General features: G+C 33.6%; 3 protein-coding genes across 3 annotated transcripts; 1 reads left to right on the top strand and 2 right to left on the bottom strand.

Moving 5' to 3' along the window:
• The first annotated feature begins 5,719 nt into the window (after positions 1 to 5,719).
• LOC139892250 (adenine phosphoribosyltransferase 1-like) lies at positions 5,720 to 7,917 on the top strand. Its single transcript, XM_071875294.1, has 6 exons — positions 5,720 to 6,044; positions 6,129 to 6,239; positions 6,739 to 6,831; positions 7,233 to 7,382; positions 7,464 to 7,522; positions 7,644 to 7,917. The coding sequence occupies exons 1-6, from the start codon at positions 5,750 to 5,752 to the stop codon at positions 7,689 to 7,691; spliced, it is 756 nt and encodes a 251-aa protein (XP_071731395.1). The 5' UTR covers positions 5,720 to 5,749; the 3' UTR covers positions 7,692 to 7,917.
• Positions 7,918 to 7,986: 69 nt separating this feature from the next.
• On the bottom strand, positions 7,987 to 9,678 carry LOC139892249 (3-ketoacyl-CoA synthase 5-like). Its single transcript, XM_071875293.1, has 2 exons — positions 9,228 to 9,678; positions 7,987 to 8,567 (listed from the first exon to the last, which is right to left on the bottom strand). Exons 1-2 carry the CDS (start codon positions 9,676 to 9,678, stop codon positions 7,987 to 7,989), a joined length of 1,032 nt encoding a protein of 343 aa, XP_071731394.1.
• A 2,459-nt stretch (positions 9,679 to 12,137) lies between these two features.
• On the bottom strand, positions 12,138 to 18,191 carry LOC139892248 (uncharacterized). Its single transcript, XM_071875292.1, has 9 exons — positions 18,047 to 18,191; positions 16,039 to 17,367; positions 15,584 to 15,899; positions 15,307 to 15,391; positions 15,099 to 15,155; positions 14,705 to 14,764; positions 14,317 to 14,616; positions 12,585 to 13,673; positions 12,138 to 12,496 (listed from the first exon to the last, which is right to left on the bottom strand). Exons 2-9 carry the CDS (start codon positions 17,339 to 17,341, stop codon positions 12,266 to 12,268), a joined length of 3,441 nt encoding a protein of 1,146 aa, XP_071731393.1. The 5' UTR covers positions 17,342 to 17,367; positions 18,047 to 18,191; the 3' UTR covers positions 12,138 to 12,265.
• Positions 18,192 to 21,521: the final 3,330 nt, after the last annotated feature.

Genomic DNA, 21,521 nt, shown 5'->3' with positions numbered 1-21,521 from the left:
CTATTAGAGATCAGATCTTTCATGAATTTAGCGTATCTAGGCATTCCTGAAATCACATCAATGAAAGGAAGATTTACATTTATCTGTTTAAATATATCCAAGAATTTGGATTGCTCGGCTTCAAGTTTCTCTTTCTTCATTTTACTCGGGTAAGGAAGTGGTGGTTGATATGGTTTAACATAAGGTTTAGCCTTAACTGTGTTATCTTCATTAACCTTTTCAACTACCGGTTCTTTTTCCTTATCTTGATCAGGTTATGGTTCTTGTGGAGTAGGAATAGCTTCATCAGAAGTTACATGTATTTCAGGTGGTTTAAGTGTTGTACCACTTCTTGTGGTAATAGCTTTAGCTGTTTCATTCTGGGGGTTAGCATTTATATCACTAGGTAGACTTCCCGGTTTTCTTTCACCTATTAACCTTGCTAGGTTACTTACTTCTTGTTCCAGATTTTGAATAGAAGCTTGTTGATTTCTAAATGCTTGAGCATTTTGTTCATTGGTTTGTTTTTGAGATGTGAAAAACTGCGTTTGAGTTTCAACTAGCTTCGTCATCATATCTTCTAAATTCGGCTTTTTATCATCGGTTTGTTGTGGTGGTTTGTTTTGAAAATTAGGTCTTTGCTGATTGTAAGTATTATTGGATACTTGTTGATTGCTAGGACCTTGTTGGTTGTTGTATGGAATATTTCGGTTATAATTCTGGTTTTGATTGTAAATAGGTCTTGGCGGTTGATAATTATTCTGATAATTATTTCCAGGCCTTTGGTTTATGTATGAAATATTCTCTCTTTGTTCCATTGTTAATTCAATACTGAGACAATCTTTTGTCAAATGTGGTCCTCCACACTGCTCACAACTAATTCGTATTGAGTGAATATCTTTAGTCATCTTTTCCATTCGTCTCTCGACAGCATCTATCTTTGCGGAAATGGAATCTAAGTCATGGCTAGAATCGGCTCTAGCTGCTTTAGATGATCTAACGATATCTTTTTCTTGGTGCCACTCATGTGAGTGGGAAGCAGTGTTATCAATAATTTTGTAAGCATCAGTTTCGGTTTTCTTCATAATAGAACCACCAGCTGCTATATCTATGTCTTTCCTTGTAGTAATGTCGCATCCTTGGTAGAATATTTGTACTATTTGACAGGTGTCTAAACCATGTTGCGGACATCCTCTTAACAACTTTCCAAATCTTGTCCACGCCTCATATAGAGTTTCATTTGGCTTCTGTGTAAACGTAACAATTTCTGCTTGAAGTCTTACGGCTTTAGATGCAGGAAATAATTGTTTAAGAAATTTTTCAACTAAAACGTCCCATGTATCGATCGCCCCTTCAGGTAACGATTCCAACCAATCTTTGGCTTCTCCCTTTAAAGTCCAGGGAAATAACATGAGATATATCTGTTCATCCTCAACTTCTCGGATTTTAAATAGTGTGCAGATCCTATTAAAGGTACGTAGATGTTCATTTGGATCTTCCTTCGACGCACCACTAAATTGGCATTGATTAGTCACCATGTGTAGAATTTGTCATTTGATTTCATAATCTGGCGCATTAATGTCTGGATGAGTAATTGCGTGACCTTGGCCAGTGCGTTTAGCTCTCATTCGGTCTTCCATACTTAAAGGTTCCAGATTCTCCATAATTGAATTTGTTGAATCGGAATCACTAGAGGATTCTGATTTAATGGTTCGTTCCTCAACAATCTCTGTTTGAATGATTGGTGGTTCCGGAGGAAAGTTTAGTGGTTCAGGATCTACGAATCGTCCCTGAATATTCTCCGGATTCTCAATTGTGAGGTCGGGTTCAAAAAATGGATTATCGGAAATTTGAACTGGAGTACTTGGTCGACTGGATGACGATTCTAAAGAAAAATCAACGGCAGTAATATTTGCTAAATGTCTTGATCTAGTTACAGGTGGTGAACGTACAAAAGGTGGTGAACGTCTTGCTCGGTGCATTCACTGAATATCCTATTAGTTTTTAAAAGGAAAGAAAAATTATAATAAGTTATCCAATCAATAGACTTTTCTGATTTTTGCCCACGTTTCGAATAGCCAAAAGATGCAGCAGAGGGGCAGGATTCGTTTGGTCTCAATATAATTGAGGACTGTTTGGCTCCAATAACCCGGCCCACGTACAAATCTAACTATTACTACGAATCAGAAAATTTTGATGTCTATCAATTTAACCACTTAAAATAAATTTTCGTAATTTTAAGAAATTTAGATAAGAAGTAGAATAAAAATCTATGTCCTAAAACCAGAATAGCGAGAAATAAGAAAGAAAAAGAGCGCGTCGAAAAAAGGTCGAAAAAGAAAAATGGTTGACAAATAAAAGGTGACGGAAAAATAAAAGAAACTTATAACACTTAAAAACACTTGACTAACCTAACCTTATTACTACAACTAACTTAAAATTATAATCGCAAATTGAGATTACTAATTGGAATGATAATTGATACATAGGAAAAAGTCGTCTAAAAATATTAAAGCTTACAGGAAAAACTAAATCCCAAATGGAAATAACTTAAAAAGAAACTAAAACTTAAAAAGGCGTCGCAAAATTCTAAAGCACCTAAATCTTAGTCTAAAGAAAAAGCACTTAAGGAATTCTACGGCAAAGCCTAAAAATCTAGAAGTAAAAATAACTATGGTAAAAACTAAGTTTAAAACTAAATATGAGCTAAAACTACAAATATTAAGTTAAAACGATTGAAAAGGGACAAAATATAAAAATATACAAAAAGTTGTAAAAAGTACAATTTTTATAAAAATATTATTTTTATATTATTTATTTATTAAAACTATTAATTTTACAATTTAATTAAACTAATTTAACTAAATAAAACAAATTAAATAAAAAGAAACTTTAAAATAAAACTAATTATAATAATAATAATTATTTAGGGTTAATAATAATAATAATTAATAATTACCCGTAATTAATGCTGAATTAGGGTTCTGTCGGTGTCAGAGTAGCTCCGCGAGTTGCGGTGCCCGAAGCAGAAAACTCCGCGAGTCGCGGGGTTTCAAAATTCAACTCAGGTACAGTTTTGAAATTTTACGCGTTTTTTTTTTATTTTTTATTTTATATTTTCTGTTTTTATATTTTCTGTTTTTATATTTTCTGTTTATATCAAGATATTTGTATAATAAAAACTTATATTTAAAAACTTAAATAAAAATAGAACTACTTTATAAAACTTAAATATTTAACAAAATCTTAAAAATACTTATATTTTTATTTTTCTTTTTATATTTTCGAATATTTAAAACGTATTTTTATAAAAACGAATTTTAATAAAAGTAAACTAAAAATCTTTTTTCTCTCTTTATATTAGCGTTGCGCTTCCGGCGTTTAAGAGTTCCCCGGCAGCGGCGCCAAAAATACTTGATGTGTGCAGCGGGGTGTACGAAATACTATTAAATTTTAGCAGAAAATACTATTAAATACGATACAATTTTACACAAGATATTTATTTATTTATAGAATGGATATACTTAAACCTTGCTACAACACTTATAGGCAGTGTACCTAATCGTACAGTAGTGTAGTTTTTAGTAAGTCCGGTTCGTTCCACAAGAAAAATCTTTAAACAAAGCTTAACGCTATATTAGTTTACTTTTATAAAAATACAAATATATATATAAGTAATATTATTATTATAAAGGGAGTTTTTACCGTTTAATGACCGGTTTGTCGATTTTAAAACTTTAGTCGCAGTTAAAACCAAATGTAAAATATTAAAAATAAATACAAGACTTAAATTAAAGCGTAACGTAAATAACGATAATGAAATTGCGAATAATAAAAGTGCGATAAAATAAACTTGCGATAATTAAAAAGTACGATAATTAAAAGTGCAATTAAATACAATAACAATAAAAATGCGATAATTAGAAGTGCAATTAAATATAAAATAAAGGAAATTAAATATGAAATAAAAGAATTATGCTTATTTAAACTTCCGTATGTTTGACGTGTTGATTTTAGTTTTATGCCCATTGGTTAATTGTCCTTTGTCCTGGATTATTTAATATGTCCGTCTGGTTTTTGTCCATAACAGTCCATCAGTCATAAATATAAAGTGCGAGTGTCCTCTTCAAATTATCCTTATACCCGAAGTTAAATATTCCAACTAATTGGGGACTTAAACTGTAACAAGATTTTAATACTTTGTTTAATAATTACACCAGGATGTCGACTGAGTGTAACCCAAGGTTTTAATATTTTGTTATCAATTATACCAAGTGTCCTTGTACATAATTTCACCCCTGTTTTAATTATTCTAGTGGCTATTAATCCATTCCCGTGTCCGGTTAAATGAACGATTATTCGTACATATAAATACCCCGCCCATCGTGTCCGATCGAGTGTATATGGTAATTTATAGGGACGCCCAATTGTAAATCTTTATATTAACATTAACAAACTATCATTTAGTTAAACAAATATAAAGCCCATTAATAGCCCATAGTCTAATTTCCACAAGTGTCGTTCCTTTATCCAAACCCCAATTATGGTACAAAGCCCAATTACCCAATTTTAGTAATTAGCCCAACATCATGATTACTTCGGATTAAATAAGCATAATAATAACTTAGCTACGATACATTAAATTAAAAAGGTTGAACATAACTTACAATGATTAAAAATAGCGTAGCGTTATACGGACAGAATTTCGACTTACACCCTTACAACATTCGCTAACATACCCTTATTATTAGAATTAGAATTATAATTAAAATTAAAATTAAAATATAAATTATAAATATAAATATTACGATATAGATAGAGAGATGGATGGATATATGTTTTTTTTTGCGATCAGAATTCGTTTGCCTTTATAGGGAGTTTCAGAATTTGGGGCTCCGCGACTCGCGGCCCTTTTTACCTTCAAACTCCGCGAGTCGCGGAGTTTGTAAATACAGCTCACTCCATTTTGGAGTCTTTCTTGCCGACGGATTTTTATTATTTATATAATATATAAATAATTATAAGAATTATTTAAATATTATATTATATTTATGTGCATAGTTGACTTGTAATTTTTAGTCCGTTGCGTCGAGCGTTGAGAGTTGACTCTGGTCCCGGTTCCGGATTTTCGAACGTCCTTGCGTACAATTTAATATCTTGTACTTTGCGTTTTGAATCTTGCACTCTTGTAATTTCGAGACGTTTCTTATCAATAATTGGAACCTCTTTGATTGTCTTTTGTACTTTTGAGCTTTTTGGTCGTTTGCGTCTTCAATTCGTCGAATCTGTCTTTTGTCTTCACCTTTTATTATTTAAACGAATATCACTTGTAAATAGAACAATTGCAACTAAAAGCTTGTATTTTTTGAGGAATAATGCTATGAAATATATGTTCGTTTTTAGCATTATCATAGAGCTTATGTACTTGTTTATGAATTTCTTCCACATTTACATATATAATTTTAAAATTTATTACTCCTTATTTAAATATATAATAAAATAAAAGTTGAATCTGACTAATCTCTAATTAATCTTCAAGTTACGGATTACTCTTTTAAAAGTTCTGATTGATTAATCTCCAAAAAGCCAATTTTACAACCTTGAATACCACAAACTACGTGAAGAATCTAACTCTCAAAAAAAAAAAAAAAAAAAAAATTTCAAAAATCAAATTAACATTCTTGTTTACAACTCTTAAAAATAACACTCCTTTTGGTCAAAATCCACTGACCCAAATAATTCCACTATCAATTCAATAACCAAAAAAGGCATGAATGCACACAAAATCATCAACTCCGATGTCGGTATCGTTAGGTCCCAAACATTATTACACAGTGGCAATTTCGTCAATTCGCATAAATTACCATCTCCCACTTTCAATTCACGCAAACCTACTTACCGGAAAAACCATTCCATCTCCTCCTCGATCCGCCGTTTTCACGCCGCCGTAGATCTAAACTTCATCCGCTGCAGTCTCTCTAACATGGCGGTTGTTCCTTCTTCCGATGATCGTATCGCTCGTATCACTTCCGCTATTCGTGTTATCCCTGATTTCCCCAAACCAGGTACACATTTATTAATTAGGGTTTTGAGACGGATCAATTTGTTTAACCTGAACTGTTAAATTAGGGTTATGTGTTTGTGTTTAGGGATTTTGTTTCAGGATATAACCACGTTGTTGCTTGATCCGGTGGCATTCAAGGACACGATTGATCTGTTCGTTGAGAGGTATAAAGATAAAGACATCTCCGTTGTTGCTGGTATTATTTCTAATTTTTTATTTTATTTTGTTTCTGTAATTTGGTTAAATAATGTATGTGTATATATTTGTTAATACTTGTTATAATTTGTCTGTACGGAAAAGTAGCTTTGATTACTATCCCAATTCAGTTTAGTTGCATTTGATATAGTAAAAACAAGATTTTTTTAACATTGAGTTGTAGCGAGAGGTCAGGAGTTCGACTCCGCTGGGCTGCAACATTGAACAATGTTATCAAAGTATCTACCCAGGTCGCCTTTTGCTTAGTGCAGGGGCAGCGGGGAGGGGGGTTATACTGGATATGTCCTCGGATTGGTCCAGGTTTCCTCCAGGGCAGTAGATGGGGGCGGGTTATGCAACCACGTGAGATGAACGCGTGGGTGGTTTAGTCGGTGATTCCAAATTGATGTAAAAAAAAAAAACAAGATTTTTTTGTTGATTTTAATGCATATTTAGAAATATTGTATTAGTATGGGCTGATTTTGGTTTTAATAATATAGGTGTTGAAGCAAGAGGGTTCATATTCGGTCCTCCGATTGCATTGGCTATTGGTGCAAAGTTTGTACCTATGAGAAAACCGAACAAGTTACCAGGTACGTATTTTGGTTCATTTTGTTTTGTTATTATTATTATTATTATTTTTTTTTTTTGAACAGCTAAAGTTTATTAGAAACTAGCAAGATGCTAGTTTGCTTTGAACTTCAAGTGTTAATTTTTCTATGTGGTGTGTATACTTGATTAGTCTACGTGGCAAATTATCAATGACCCAAGGTAGCGACTTTGTATGTATCAATGTAATGCATATAGGTGTAATAATTATCATGTGAAGTAAGAAAGTTGTTATGTTACAATTTGATCCTTCGATATTGTTTGCGTAGCTTGATGGAATACGCTAATTCTTCTGTGATATGCACGTTATATGTAAAAGATCAATGTTTATTTCTTTGTTTTTTTTTCTTTAATTTTTGTGCTAATGAGATTTTTATAATTTCAGGACCTGTTATTTCAGAAGAGTATTCTTTGGAGTACGGTACAGATAAAATGGAAATGCACGTTGGAGCTGTACAAGAAGGCGAACGTGCTCTTGTTATAGATGATTTAATTGCAACTGGTGGGACTTTGTGTGCTGCTATCAGCTTACTTGGTAATTTTTCATTTGCCACCTTTAGTTTTTTTTTTTTTTTTATATTTCCAACTCTTATCTTACTTTTACTTTTCGTTTCAGAGCGAGTTGGTGTTAAAGTAGTGGAGTGTGCTTGCGTTATTGAATTGCCTGAACTGAAGGTACATCTATTTATCTCAAAATTTAGTGCTGATATGCTAAACTTTTTAGGCTGTATTTTTTTACTATGAAATGCCTATAATATAAATCTATTGTTAATTTTTACCATTTTCTTGATTTTAGGGTCGGGACCGATTAGGAGACAAGCCGTTGTTCGTACTCGTGAGTTAAGTTTGATCCTTTTATTATTTCCTAAAAAGCTTTGATTGCTTTTACTGGTACTTGAACGAAATGGGAGTTCATGTAACCAGTACTTGTACTTGTATTTGTATTTGTATTTGTACTTGAACGATTTTTAGACTATCGGAAATCGATACAAATGACTGAGGGTGATGTGACTTTATGAGACTTTAAATAAAGCATGGGTTTAGGCTCATATCTTATATGCATGTATAAATCTTTTTAAGAATTTGAATTTGGTTTATTTATTTACTACCTTTACAATTTACAATTTACAATTTACAATTTACAGTTTCACCACTTCCTGAACAGACAGAGGGTACCGATCAATATAATCCGCCCATGGACCGCCATGTGTGGGCGGTTCAATGGTGCGGTTACATCTCCACACGGCGCTATTACACTTAAAACCGCTACCAAGTGCTATTTGCCAAACTCGATTTCCTTTTTTCATTCTTCCTTTAGCTTCTATATAGTTTAACTCGTACCATAACGATGATGAAGATGTGTTACCGAATCGATGTAATGTCATTCTAGACGGCTCAATATGCTCATCTGATAACCCTAGATTCTTCTGCATCTCGTTGATCACCGCCCTACCTCCTGCGTGTATGCAAAAGTGGTCCAACGCCTTTGTAAAGTCCGGTATGTATCGCTTCCATTTAAGTTTGAATATTTTTGTACCGACCAGATTCACTACGAATGTTATTTGCTCGAATAGTGGCAACACTGATCGCCCAATTGTCATTATGTTTAATTTCAAAGCATCGCCGGCCATTACAGAGAGATCTTTTGACAATTTGATTCCGAGGTTTCCTTCGTGATCTTCCTCTTGGTGAATGCAATTGTACGATTTGTCATCAGAACCTTTTGAAGATTCAAACAAATTGTTGTTAGTGGTTCTCATATAAAACCATACTAAGAGGTTAGGAGTGTTCATCGGTTCGGTTTTGGAAATTTGGGAGGCAAAACCCGAAACGGAAACCGATTCGGTTAAAACCAAAAAACTCAAGAAATCATAATTTAACCAAAATAGTTATAACAAATTAATTTTAAATTCGACTTTTAAATTTAAAATCGATTTTCTGTCTATATGTATATAGATAATTTAGTATATTATTAGTTGCATACGGTTTTGAATTCCATTTTCAGTTAAACGAATTTGAAATACTATAACCGAATCGAACCAAGTCGAAAATCGAATTCAAATTTGAAAATCGAACTGAAAACTAGATTCAAATTCGGTTGGTTTTTTTCCGTTTCATTCGGTTTGGTTTTCGAGTTAATTAGTTTGAAATCAAATATTGAACCCCTCTTTTGGGTGACGCAGGAAACTTAAGTAGCAATACATCTTCTAGAAAATTGGTCGTAAACAGTCACATGATAACCTAGTTAAGCCGTGTACATTCGAGTAAAAAATACTTCCTTACACATGTAGCCTAAACAGGAAAAACATTAACCGTTTACCTGTTTAGCGGTTCTCATAAATATTGTAAATTTATCTATTGGTAAGGTATCGAGATTTACCTTTGTGTGTTCGAACAACACGGATGAGTTTGTACTTTGCACGATGTCGTTCATGACACTTGTTTGATAAAAGGATCGCGGCACCGCCCAATCTGAACAAGCAATTCGGAAGGAGCATTTCTCGCTCATTTCCTTCGTAATAATTCGGAGTTATAATCTCGGTACTAATCACAATTACATTCGAGTTCGGATAAATACATAGCAAATCTCTCGCTAAATCGATTGAGATCAAACCTGCACTACATCCCATACCGGACAAATTATAGCTCTTAACATCACTCCTCAACTTATACTTGTTCATCACCATTGCAACCAATGACGGAACGGGTGAAAACACACTGCAATTGACTACTAACATATCGACGTCTATTGGTTTCAGATCAGTTTTCTCGAACAATGAATCGATAGCAGAGAATAGGACAAGTTCAGCTTCAACTCGAGAGTCCTCCATAGTAGTTTTAGGTGGGATATAATGAAAACCGGGAGCTATACACGTCTCTTCACTTAATCCCGAATTTTCTAGAATACGCATTTGGAATTCAACGCTTTTCGGATTGTTCGCTCGGATCATCTTAGAGCTCTCCATAAAGAAAGCGAAAGGTGATCGTAATGACTTTGAGGGACTATAGCAGGAATAATCTACGAGGTAGATAGATATTGGTTGCGAAAAGTAGAGTGTTAGTAAGATAATGAGGATTAAGAAGAACAAGATTATTACTGAACCGAGATCAAGGCGAAGGAGCAAGTACGTAGCGATATGGTCAATGTGGAATTGATAGCCATTTTTTATGTACTCGACCATTTTCAGCATTATTGAGCAATTATGGAAGTATATTTTCTATATGCATGAATGTTAATCAAGATATTGTTTGTGTTTTGTACTATGTTTCTTAATTGTTGTTAACCAGACTGAAAATACGAGATATCAGGATTTAAAAGGGTTGTTTGCAATTGCATGTCGTAATGTCGACTATAGGACTAAAGAAAGAAAAGCAAACATGTGATTGAAATCTTGATATGTCTAATAACCATAAATCCTTGTTCCTCACGCATCTAAAACACGCAAATAGTGTTTTAGACTTAAGAATCATTCTTCAACATTTTCCTTATTTCAATTCAAACTTTACATGTTAAAATGGGTCGAATATAGCCGTTTGCAGTGTAGATATATCAATATATATATCAAAAACCATTTTACCCTAGACGTCATATTTTACAATTTTAAAATAACGAGTCAATTTTTATATTTCCCCCTCATAAACTAATAAATTACATATATCCTCAAATATGGATTAAAACCCTTTTACATTATGCATTGAAAAGTTGTATTTTGAGAAAACGAGATCCAGATCGACCCGCGAGATGCGGCGGAGTTTTTCGGATTGCATATTCGTGTTTAACGTAGCGTTATGTATTTACAGAAAGAAAAATGGCTCATGTGTTAAGCCCCATTTTAGATGACGGTGTGTTTAGCGTTTTTTAAAAAGTGTTAATTTCAAACGTAGATAGTTTCGGTTTGTTCGTAAAATTATTTCGAGTTTAACGGTGTTGGCGGAAAAATTAAACTCGCCTCGAGAAAGAAGATATGGTATGTTAAAAATTTGGGTTAAGTTTCTTTATGTTTTTAAAATAAATTAATAATTTTACGGTTTTTACCCCTGCGAAATTTACAGATTGAGCAAAGATTGAGGGGTGGTTATGAAAATGTTCGTTTTGCAACTGATGGGACGACCAAAATTTACACCTCATTTAGTATAGTTAGAATATGTAATTTATGAATTTAGGGGAGAGAGATATATATATATGATGTTTCAATTTTTATTTGTTAGATTTCTAATAATGAATTATTGATCTTAGAATAATCAGAATATAAGTGTATAACACAAATTTGCTCTTAATAATTGCCCTTAAACATTTCAAAAGTAGAGCTCGAACTAAAGAACAAATACGCACACTAAGAACCGAGCAATGGCTGAAACCAAAAACGACAATCACCACCGCAAACTACAACTAAACCCGGACAAAGTAGCGGTGAGCAAAAAACCGCATCAACCGAACCATAACCATATTAACCGATAAAACCGCACTAAATTAACCAAACCAAATGGATAACCGCGGGTTTGGTTAACAATTTTGAATTAACCGCACTTTGTGGGTCGGTTATGAAAATGATAGGTACCCGCACCGAATTAACCGCACTCGCACCATTTAGTATTTTATATATGATCATTTTTTTGAAAGATGGTCAACTTATTAAAATATTAAACCTTGTAGATTAATGTGTAACATTATTTTAACTTTTAAGTTGAAAATTTAAGCATACATATAAATTATACCAAAGGGAAACACACCGATGAAAGACACTTTGATCTATGACTCTTGAATTGAGGGAGAATAAAGTTTGAAGAAAAGTTTATATATTAAAAACTTTACATGAATTTATGTTTTGTCTAATAATCTAAGGTCTTTTGCATCAATTTGGAGTGTGAAAACGACATTGATCTACTTTTATTTTCGATTAGAAATATGAAACAATGACCTAGTTCATATTCAAATGTTATTTATCTAGTATAGAAACAAACTTATTAAGCTCATTTTTTCCTGTAAATGGTTAACCAAATTAACCGTTTTATAATTAATCGTTAACCAATTTAAACAAACCGCTTTTAACCGCATCCAATGGTTAAGAAAACTAGTTAACCGCAATAATGGTTATGGGTGTGATTTTGGCCTCAAACCGCCCCAAAACCCGCACCATGCTCACCCCTAGGACAAAGGATCACCCAAACTACTTATAAACACCACAACATGGACACTTGATCCAACATGGACACTTGATCCAGTGGCATGCCAAACTCAAAAAGCAGACTAAAACCACCGGGAAATTAAAACCTACAAGTGGATGCCGGATAACATAGTTGACCCTTCAACTTGGACACTTGATCCACATTTACAAAATCCAACTTGATACATCTTTACATTGTGCTTCTAACAATGTTCACTATTTCTATATACTGTACATGGTTTCACATATTACCTCACCTGGGATTCAATTTTTGTGCCCGTTTTCTCGGTTTTTTAGTCAGGGTTGCACTTTCCAACTGGGCCTGTGACGACGTTGTATCCTTCAAAGATCCGTTGGCATTAGAATTTCGTGTGACTGCAAGTTTAGGGCTTAAATTCAAACCTAACAAACTTCTCGGCTCCTCATTTTGATCACCGTCATCACCATGTACCGTGAAATTCTGTAAATTATCATCTTGCAAATCCTAATTAGATAAAGACAACGTTCAAATTTAGCAACAGTTTATAATAAAACTTGGCACTTTTTACTAAAAAAAACAAATATGCTAGTACCTTATGTTGAATGTTTTCAGCATGATCAGAATCGTATTCACCTTCTCCTTCACTATCTGTCATCTCTTCACATTCAAACTCTACACTTTCTTCTAATTCCTCATCCTCTGAGTCACTTAACTCTTCTTGTTCCATTACAATTTCTTCATTTATATTACCGACTGAACCAGCACATAAATCGGGATCATTTCCAGTTTCGTTCAGTACCCCGTGTGAGCTGCTAGGCAATAGTTGGGCAGGTATAGACACACGTGCATTTCTAGCATTTTCTTTTTGGGCACTAGTACTTAACCGAATATCCAAGTCCAATTCATTAGGACCAGGCGGTACACCATGAAAGGGCAATGAGGAATTTGCAGGTAGCTCGGGATTTAAAGGTGTAACGCAATCATCTGTTCTTTGCAAAAGTGGATGGAAATCGACACCAGATAATGACGAATTTAACTCCTTGGATTTTAGAGTGTTGTTGAAGAAATTTAAGGTATTTTTTGGTTCGTTAGAATAATGTAAGAGATTAACGTTTAATTGTGGGGAATTATTAGGGAAGAAATCGAACGAACTAGAAGAACTTCCACTGCCATTCAAAGGGTAATATGGTAAACTTCTCCCATCTTCTTCTTGAAACAATAAAGGATGCATTTGAAATTCTGAATCGCCTTTTTCAACTGCATCGCTAGTACTACATCGTACTGCATTTCGCTCATTAATTTGACCTGTTCTTGAATGACTTGTATTTTCTTGGTATTTACTAAAAGCAGATTGTGACATTATACGAACGGTAGGAGGAAGATTGACAGGTGGCAGGCCGGGAGCTAGTCGCACCACTCGAGAACGATCAGATATAAGAGGTTGTTGATAACCTCTTCTGTTTAATTCAGGTCCAGACGACCTAATAATGTTAGTAGAAAACCGCCCAGATGAACCCGTTAATTGGTTTTGTGTAAATATCTCAACGGGCGGGTTTTGTCCAGAATTTGAATGACCCGGTCTCCAATCGGCCAAAAACGCCTCGTGTACATACGCTTCTTCTTCATTGTTTCCACCCTCGTCTCCACTATTATTTTCTCCACCACCATTATTACACAAATTCTGCAATCATAATAGATACTATTAAATATACCCGGCAATTGAGACCCATACGCTAAAAATTGGGTCAAATGGGTCAAGCTTTCGGGTCGATTGGGTCTTGAAAAAATTAAGCCTGACAATGTAAACCAAAACTTAAAAAAAGTCCAATGAGTATATCTCCAACATATTGGGTAGTATAGAAAATATAAAAGAACGGGTCAAAAGAGTATCAAAACCTAAAGTTCATTAAATAGAGACAGGTCTATTGGGTCTTGTGAATGGGTCAAATGGGTCGAGCATAACAAATTTTATCAATCAATTATATATGAAAGCATTAATGGTTATCTCAATTATTATGTATATTGATATTTTCTTTTATATATAATAAAATTATTAATAACTAAAATAATATAATAGATGTAAAAAATCAAATGTAAAAGTATATGACCCGTTTGACCACCTATTTGACCGTTTCGACCTGTTACTCAAACCGACCCAACATGACCTGTTTAGACCCGTTTAAAATTTTTACCCGTTTGACCCGTGACCCATTTCAACCTAAACCATTTTGACCCATTACCCAACCTGACCCGTTTGCCAGATATACTATTTAACAAAGGGCCCAAAGGTAAATTAACAACTTACACAAGAACATATAACATACCTCTTTATCAGACAATGTTTGACATCTATGAAAGCTGGGAAATGCATTAACGTCCTCTTCGGTTGACCAGCCTTCTCCATTTTGACCAGCAGCAGTTGTCGGTAGGGTTTGACTTTCATGTTTTGACTTTCTTCTTTTTGACTCATATAAGCGTCGTTTTGCTTTTGTATGGTCGTCTCCTTTGTATGACTTCTGATTCCCAATGGCTGTACGCCATTGACGAGCGAGCAATGATGGGTCCCGATAAGGGACCATATACTTCCATACAGCCACCCAATCGAGTCTGTAAACCTTTAATCCCTATATATTGTTTAAACATGATAATTAAATAAGATAACAATGATGTATTTTTAATGTGTTATTTGTAAATACTTTAAATGAGATATACCTCCTCTATAAGAGTTTTTTCTTGAGGAGTCAAGGGAGAAGTTTTCATCCTTCGAACTGCCTGCAAAATGCATTGACAAAAATTTTGATTTGTTAAGTGTAATCTACATTAATAACAAGAAATCTAAACAAATATCATTCTAAAATAAAAAAGTATAAGAATATGACTACATATGTGGATCTTAAGGTTGCTTATTGCAAAACCGTTTTCCAGAAAACCTTCTACAAATCATGTTTTGTTTGTAAAAGAATGGAGATGATCGTTTTTCGGGTGGTTTGCAAAATAATGTTTTTTGATTATTTGTCTTTGCAATGTCATAATCAAATATTGTCCCACAAAGTTTAATCCCAAACACACTCTATATGAATTGATGAAGCAATCAGTAATTAATTACCTTTATTGGATTCTCTGGTGCTCTAGAACACGCACGATTTTTCTGTCTCACGAAGATCTGAAATGACAAAAAAACAAGAACATAACATAACATCATAATTTAATAGTATTTTATAAACGTCCAGTCAGATCAAGTTCTTGATCTATATGTCCAAAGCTAAAAAGATTATATATAAAAAAAATTATAGTAATATTTTTTAGGAACTTGCCTGATGTGGTGTTTTGCAAGGTAGGTAGTCTTTCTGAATCTCCTTCCAGTTAGTATTATGCTTCATTAACCCTCGAGCTAATAATCTGCATGGTCCACACAATTAAAAGAAATCAAAAGTAAGCCTACAAAAATCATTTCAAGACAAATAAACCACTAAAAATGAAGAAACTAAAATGGTATGAGCGGGATTTGATTTGAATGGTGGCTAAAATGAACCAAACTTAATCGAGCTTTTAAAATTTAAAACAACAATGATTTAACAGCTTTTAGCTTACCCGTCTTCAGCATCTGTAAAAAGCACTCTGTTTGCAACAGAAACAGGAGGTGGCTTATGTGGAAATAAAGCAGGGTTGAAAAGTGAAAAGAATCTGAGGGCTAAATTAGCGATTTCTTTAGGAACTAAAGCAATCGATTGCTTCTTACACCTTTCAACAAGTGTAGCAGCAAGTGTTTTCTTTGATCTTTGGTCACTATCTTTATCAGTAGTAGGTTCATCACAAGTATCAAAACTTTCAAAAGGAAACAAACACTCTTTGTTAATAGTAGCATCATAACTAACTTGTAACTGCCTTTGTTGATGCTCCTTAACAGCTGTTAAATAAAACAATACCATCACCATCATTAGTACAAAAAAAATAAAAAAAATAAAAAATAAAATAAATAAATAAATAAATAAATAAATAAATAAAAACATAATTTATGATAACATTGTGAATGTAAAGAACCTTACCAAGAGAAACATCGTCCACATAGCTTTGAACTAGATTAAGAGGGGCCACATCTATAACAGATAGCACGTTGTTACTGACAAAAGGTACCCAAGAGAAACCATCCATAGATGAAGATTCAGACATGTTCTGAAGTGTTACAGTCGAACGAATGTATGGCAAACTAAAACAAAAAGATGGATATGGTACCCTTTGAGATGTTAATACTTGATCACGTTTATCAAGAATCTCAGAAAGCAAACCACGAACCTGTGTGGAAATATGTTGTCGAGAAGGTTCTAGAACAGAAAGAGAAAACACCTGAACAAGCAGCTGCACGTGCTCATACATTAAACAATGCAACTGTCCTATTTGATCTGGAGTGAATGCACTGGCGTAAGCATTATTTGTAGATGAACTACTTTGATTCATATAGTTTCTTGCATTTGGAGGTAATAAAGGGACGATTGGTGTATAAGGTATGATAGGGCGTAACGGTCTATTTGTCTGTCCTGAAAACTTATTTTGTCGGGTATCAGTTTTCTGACGTTTTTTCTGTCTTGTTTCGGGTCGTCTACCAACATGTTCATGATTCTGTTCTTTTGATAAACTTGGTAAAATTTCATCACCATCACTACCAAGTGCCTCTTCAAGTTCTAACTCAAAGTCAGCATCATTATCTTCATCTTCATCAACATTTTCGTTTGCTTGTGCTGCACCTAAACTTGAATCTTCATCTAGTAAAACAGCTGCAAGAAACTTTCTGTATTCTTCTTCATCATCAATGTTATGATGAATGTCATCCTCATCATCTGTTTCTTGAAGGAAAGTCTCAAGTTCATCAAGAGTGGACCCCACAAGAGAATAACGGGCTCGAGTGCGCCTCCAGATGGCATCCTCGTCATCACTATTGACCTCTTGAAAGTGTGACGTGTCACGATGCTCTTCAACAGGAACATCGGTAATAGTAACTGTGGCAATGTTTGACATATTCTCTTCAGCAGCTTGTAACCCCGTTTGCTGACCATTGTCAACATTTTGAACATCATTATCTTGCAACGCATTGGGGGCATTAGTTTCATTAACCGCATTTGTATGATCTTCTCGACTTTCCACAAAATCGGCATTAGACTCTTCGATCTCAGAACTTAGGCTAGAAGAAGCTTCTAGAGAAGGAGCTTCTTTCAGGAAAGGGTTGAAATCCAAATCTCCTTCCTCATCCTCTACATCCTCATCTGAAACATTTATGTTTTTGGAAAGATTTGCAGCATCAGTAACAACGTCAGTGCATTGATTGTCTGTTAATGGCGAAGGTGATGATGTCATCGTGACTAGATGTACGCAACTACCTGCTGCAATTAAAAAGGAGTAACATTACAACTTGTAAACAGATTCCATAGAAAATATATTTATCTGTGTTATTTCAATGAAAGGTGAAGAACAGTATACATAGGTTACAAGAGTGAGAAAAATAGGAAACTAGGAAACAATGGAAATGATATGTTCAATTCCGGATTACAATTGATAGTCGAACTAACAAAAATCCGAAAGCTCGAGAATGAAAGAATCGAGCAATGAGAATTGTTCACCAAATGATTTTTTTCATATCAAATGATTACAGAGAAATAGGGAAAAGAACACAGTCGAAAACCTAGAACTAACAAATTAAAGATCACCATTTCGATTATTTCAGTTAAAAGTCATGCGCACATGACGTGGTATATTAAGCACAAATCCGAAAACTAGACAAATTAACTGAAACTCCAACAAGAACTGAATGAAATTTCCAAAATTTCTACATTTTGATGAACATTACATTTTGTAATGACTTATAACTATGGTTATAGACTTATGACTAAATCACATTCAACTGCGCTATCATTGAGATTAAATAAATAATAATAAATAAATAAAGAAGATAAAAGATATAATGATTACAAGTCGAAGATTATACAGGAACATAGAAAATGAGAATCAAATTCTTCCATGGCGGTTAGCTTAGTAATCTATTGGTTAAATGCAGTGATATACCTTATGGAGATGGCACAGATGAAGCCAAAGTGACGGTAACGAACAGCAGATGATAAATTTTACAGAAAATCATCAACAAATCGACGAAGAAGAAGCCAGAGATAAATTGGGGGTTAGGGTTTCAAAATATTTTTCATAGCTTTGTAAAGCATGTGCCGCACGTGACAATTAATCTATATCCTGTAAAATTGAATTGGAAATTAAGAAATTCCAAAATCACAAAGTTGCAAAAATTGCTATTTGGAAAGTAATTGGCCGGAACACTAATTGGTAAATGGGGGATTCCGGAATTAATCAACGATTAATTGAATTATAATTTTTATACATTTAAATATTAAATTTTAAAATTATATGTGTAAATATAGAAAAAAAACAGTTAACATAAACATAAACTTTACATAATTATTCAAAAAGTTCAATTATATTATTCAAAACTCCTAAATTTTAGTTTAAATTCATGTTAAAATATTGATCAAATTTGACTTTGATCGACTTTAATCAAGAAACTTGATTTTGATCTCTTAACTGACGCTGGCCGATTAATTAAACATATTTAAAAAAACGGAACAAGCTGCTAATCGGAGATTAATCGGGAATAATCGAAGTTTTTTACAATAGTGAAAATTACAATAGCTTTACAAACAAATCATATTCTTTTTTTCTCATTCACACACCATACTCTTCTTACATTATCGTTCCAGGTTATTTTGAAAATTTCTTTTAAGAGACTCCATCTGTCTAAAAGATTTCATATTACTATTTATATCTATTCCAAAATAAATGTCTGTCACTCAAAATAATTCTAAAAAGTCAGTAAAGTTTTAATTCTACATTTTTATATATGAAAGTCAACAAAATTCTTAATACCTGATTTCATATCTTTCTTACCTTGTTTTGGAAGTTAATTAACTGTAATGACTTCTTAATTGAAAGATAAAGTGAACATTTTACTAAACAATCATAAACTGAAAAAAAAAATTGACGGTGGACATTATTTATGGGACGGATGGAGTAATAATTAATTAATAAGATAGTTCTTACGTTTTATATAAAATTGTTTTTTTTTAAGTAAGTGGGATTTATTAATTAAAAACCATAGTACAAGTGTGCTTGGTCACAAGAGTCGACCAGCAATCAAATGCGGCATATTACAATCAGTATCGAAACATTACACATTAATACAACAAGCGAGCTGTAGAGGGTGCATCAATCAACACAGAAAATCCACAGATGCTCCGATTACCCGTACGATGCTGGATTTGATAACCAACAACAACAACAACAAACCCAATATCACATGTGTGAGGAATGGGGGAGGTGAGACGCAAACAATCATTCCTCTATCCTAGAATAAAGAGAAATCATTTATCCACCCCGAGTGAAACACTCACAAGAGTAGAGAAAGTCCTCTCTCTCTCTGTTCGACGGATAGAGAGGTTGCTTTCAAGAGGACATCTGGCCCAAAAGTGGGAGAAAATAAAATAAAACCAATAAAAATAAGAGTAAAAATAAAAATAAATAAAGTAAATAATTTAAATAAAATGAAATAAATAAATGAATAAAATGAAATAAATAAATAAGTAAAAAGAATAAAAGAGATACATACATGATAGAAAGTAATAAAAAAAGGGACGTCATGAAAATGGTATAATCAAATTTCCATGAGTTTTAAATCAACCTTGGAGTTCAATTTTAGCATATAAGCGGCAGTTAAGTCGCCAATAAGTCGATGCTTGCTGTTGCCTCATATAATAAGGCCATATATATACAATAATAATAATAATAATAATAATAATAATAATAATAATAATAGATAACTAAAATAATAAAATAAAATAAACTATAATAATAATAATAATAATAATAGTAGATAACTAAAATAATAAAATAAAATAAACTAATATATATATATATATATATATATATATATATATATATATACATATATATATATATATACATATATGGAAAAGTACCTCAGACTGCTGTGCGGAGCTCAAGACATATCGAGAAAAGCTACACTAAAAGAACAATAAACATATATGACCACATACCAACAATCAGTAACACACCTAAACCTACATATCTATAAACATAAACCTACATACATCCATACATACATGCATGCATACATACATACATACATACATACATACATACATACATACATACAACCGTACCTAAACAATGCATAAAACATACATACATGAAACACTCATTCGTACATACATACATACACACATTTACGCCTACATACATACATACACACAACTATACCTACATCCATACACATACTAAACATAGAAACACACATAAGCATACATACATACATACATACATACATACATACATACATACATACATACATACATACATACAAAGACATACTTACCAACATCCAAAAACATACATAAAGCAAACATATATGCACACATAAAACAACCATAGACATACATACCCAAAAACATCCATACCTAAACAAGCATGCACCCATACCCTAAACCCTAAACATGTGTTCATACATACACATACCTTCATACATACACAAACAAAATAGCACGCACATACATACCCCATAAACAATCGTACATACATATACAAACGTCCAAATATGCACATACATGCCAGCATACACCTACATGTCAGCACGCACAGACATGCGCAAACTAAGAAGGGGTCCTGGTAGAAAGCAAAGCGCGAACATACATAAATCACTCTACATAAATACACATATATACATATACCCAAGAAGAAGCCACATAATACACATATACACAAACCCACAAACACACATACAAACCAAAACTTACTCGTCTATTCTAATTCTAGCCCTCCATACATTCCTATCAGAAGTCATGTCCTCAGTCAATGAAAGCTCCATCAAGTCGAGCTTTATTCTATCCTCCACCTACGAGTAGGTCTACCCCTTCTCCTAACGCCGTCAACCGTAAGTGCCTCGACTCTCCTCACAAGAGCAGTAAGAGGTCGCCTCTTCACATGCCCAAACCATCGAAGCCTTTCTTCTCTTATCTTGTCGATGATGCTTCTAACTTTCAAGTCTACGACAAACTATTTGGGACCATACTTTCTAATCGAGCTTTTCATTTTTGAGACGCCTCGAGATCCACTCAAACGACTTCACTTGGATTTCATCTGGTGCAACCGGTGGATTCCACTGTTGTCCTTTTAAAACTATTTGATTACGATTTTTTCAAAACCAAATAGCCACAAGACCATTCCACCGTTTGCCGTAGACTTTAACCAAAATGTGTCATCGGTTAAGTGGACGAACCTCTGACTAATTCACTGATGGATAAGTTTGGACACTCACTAAGTTCCACCATTTATAGATTCGATCCCAAACATCCATAGCATGTTTACAAAAATCATAGTGTGTTTAACCGTTTCAATGTCGTCGTTACAAAGAGGACACCGAACACTATCAAGATCAATATACATCTTTTATCCAACTTGA

This window comes from Rutidosis leptorrhynchoides, chromosome 2 (assembly GCF_046630445.1).
Source record: "Rutidosis leptorrhynchoides isolate AG116_Rl617_1_P2 chromosome 2, CSIRO_AGI_Rlap_v1, whole genome shotgun sequence".
Classification (NCBI taxonomy): domain Eukaryota; kingdom Viridiplantae; phylum Streptophyta; class Magnoliopsida; order Asterales; family Asteraceae; genus Rutidosis; species Rutidosis leptorrhynchoides.
Note: the sequence above shows the minus strand (reverse complement) of the source record. Positions and strands in the feature narration are given on the sequence as shown.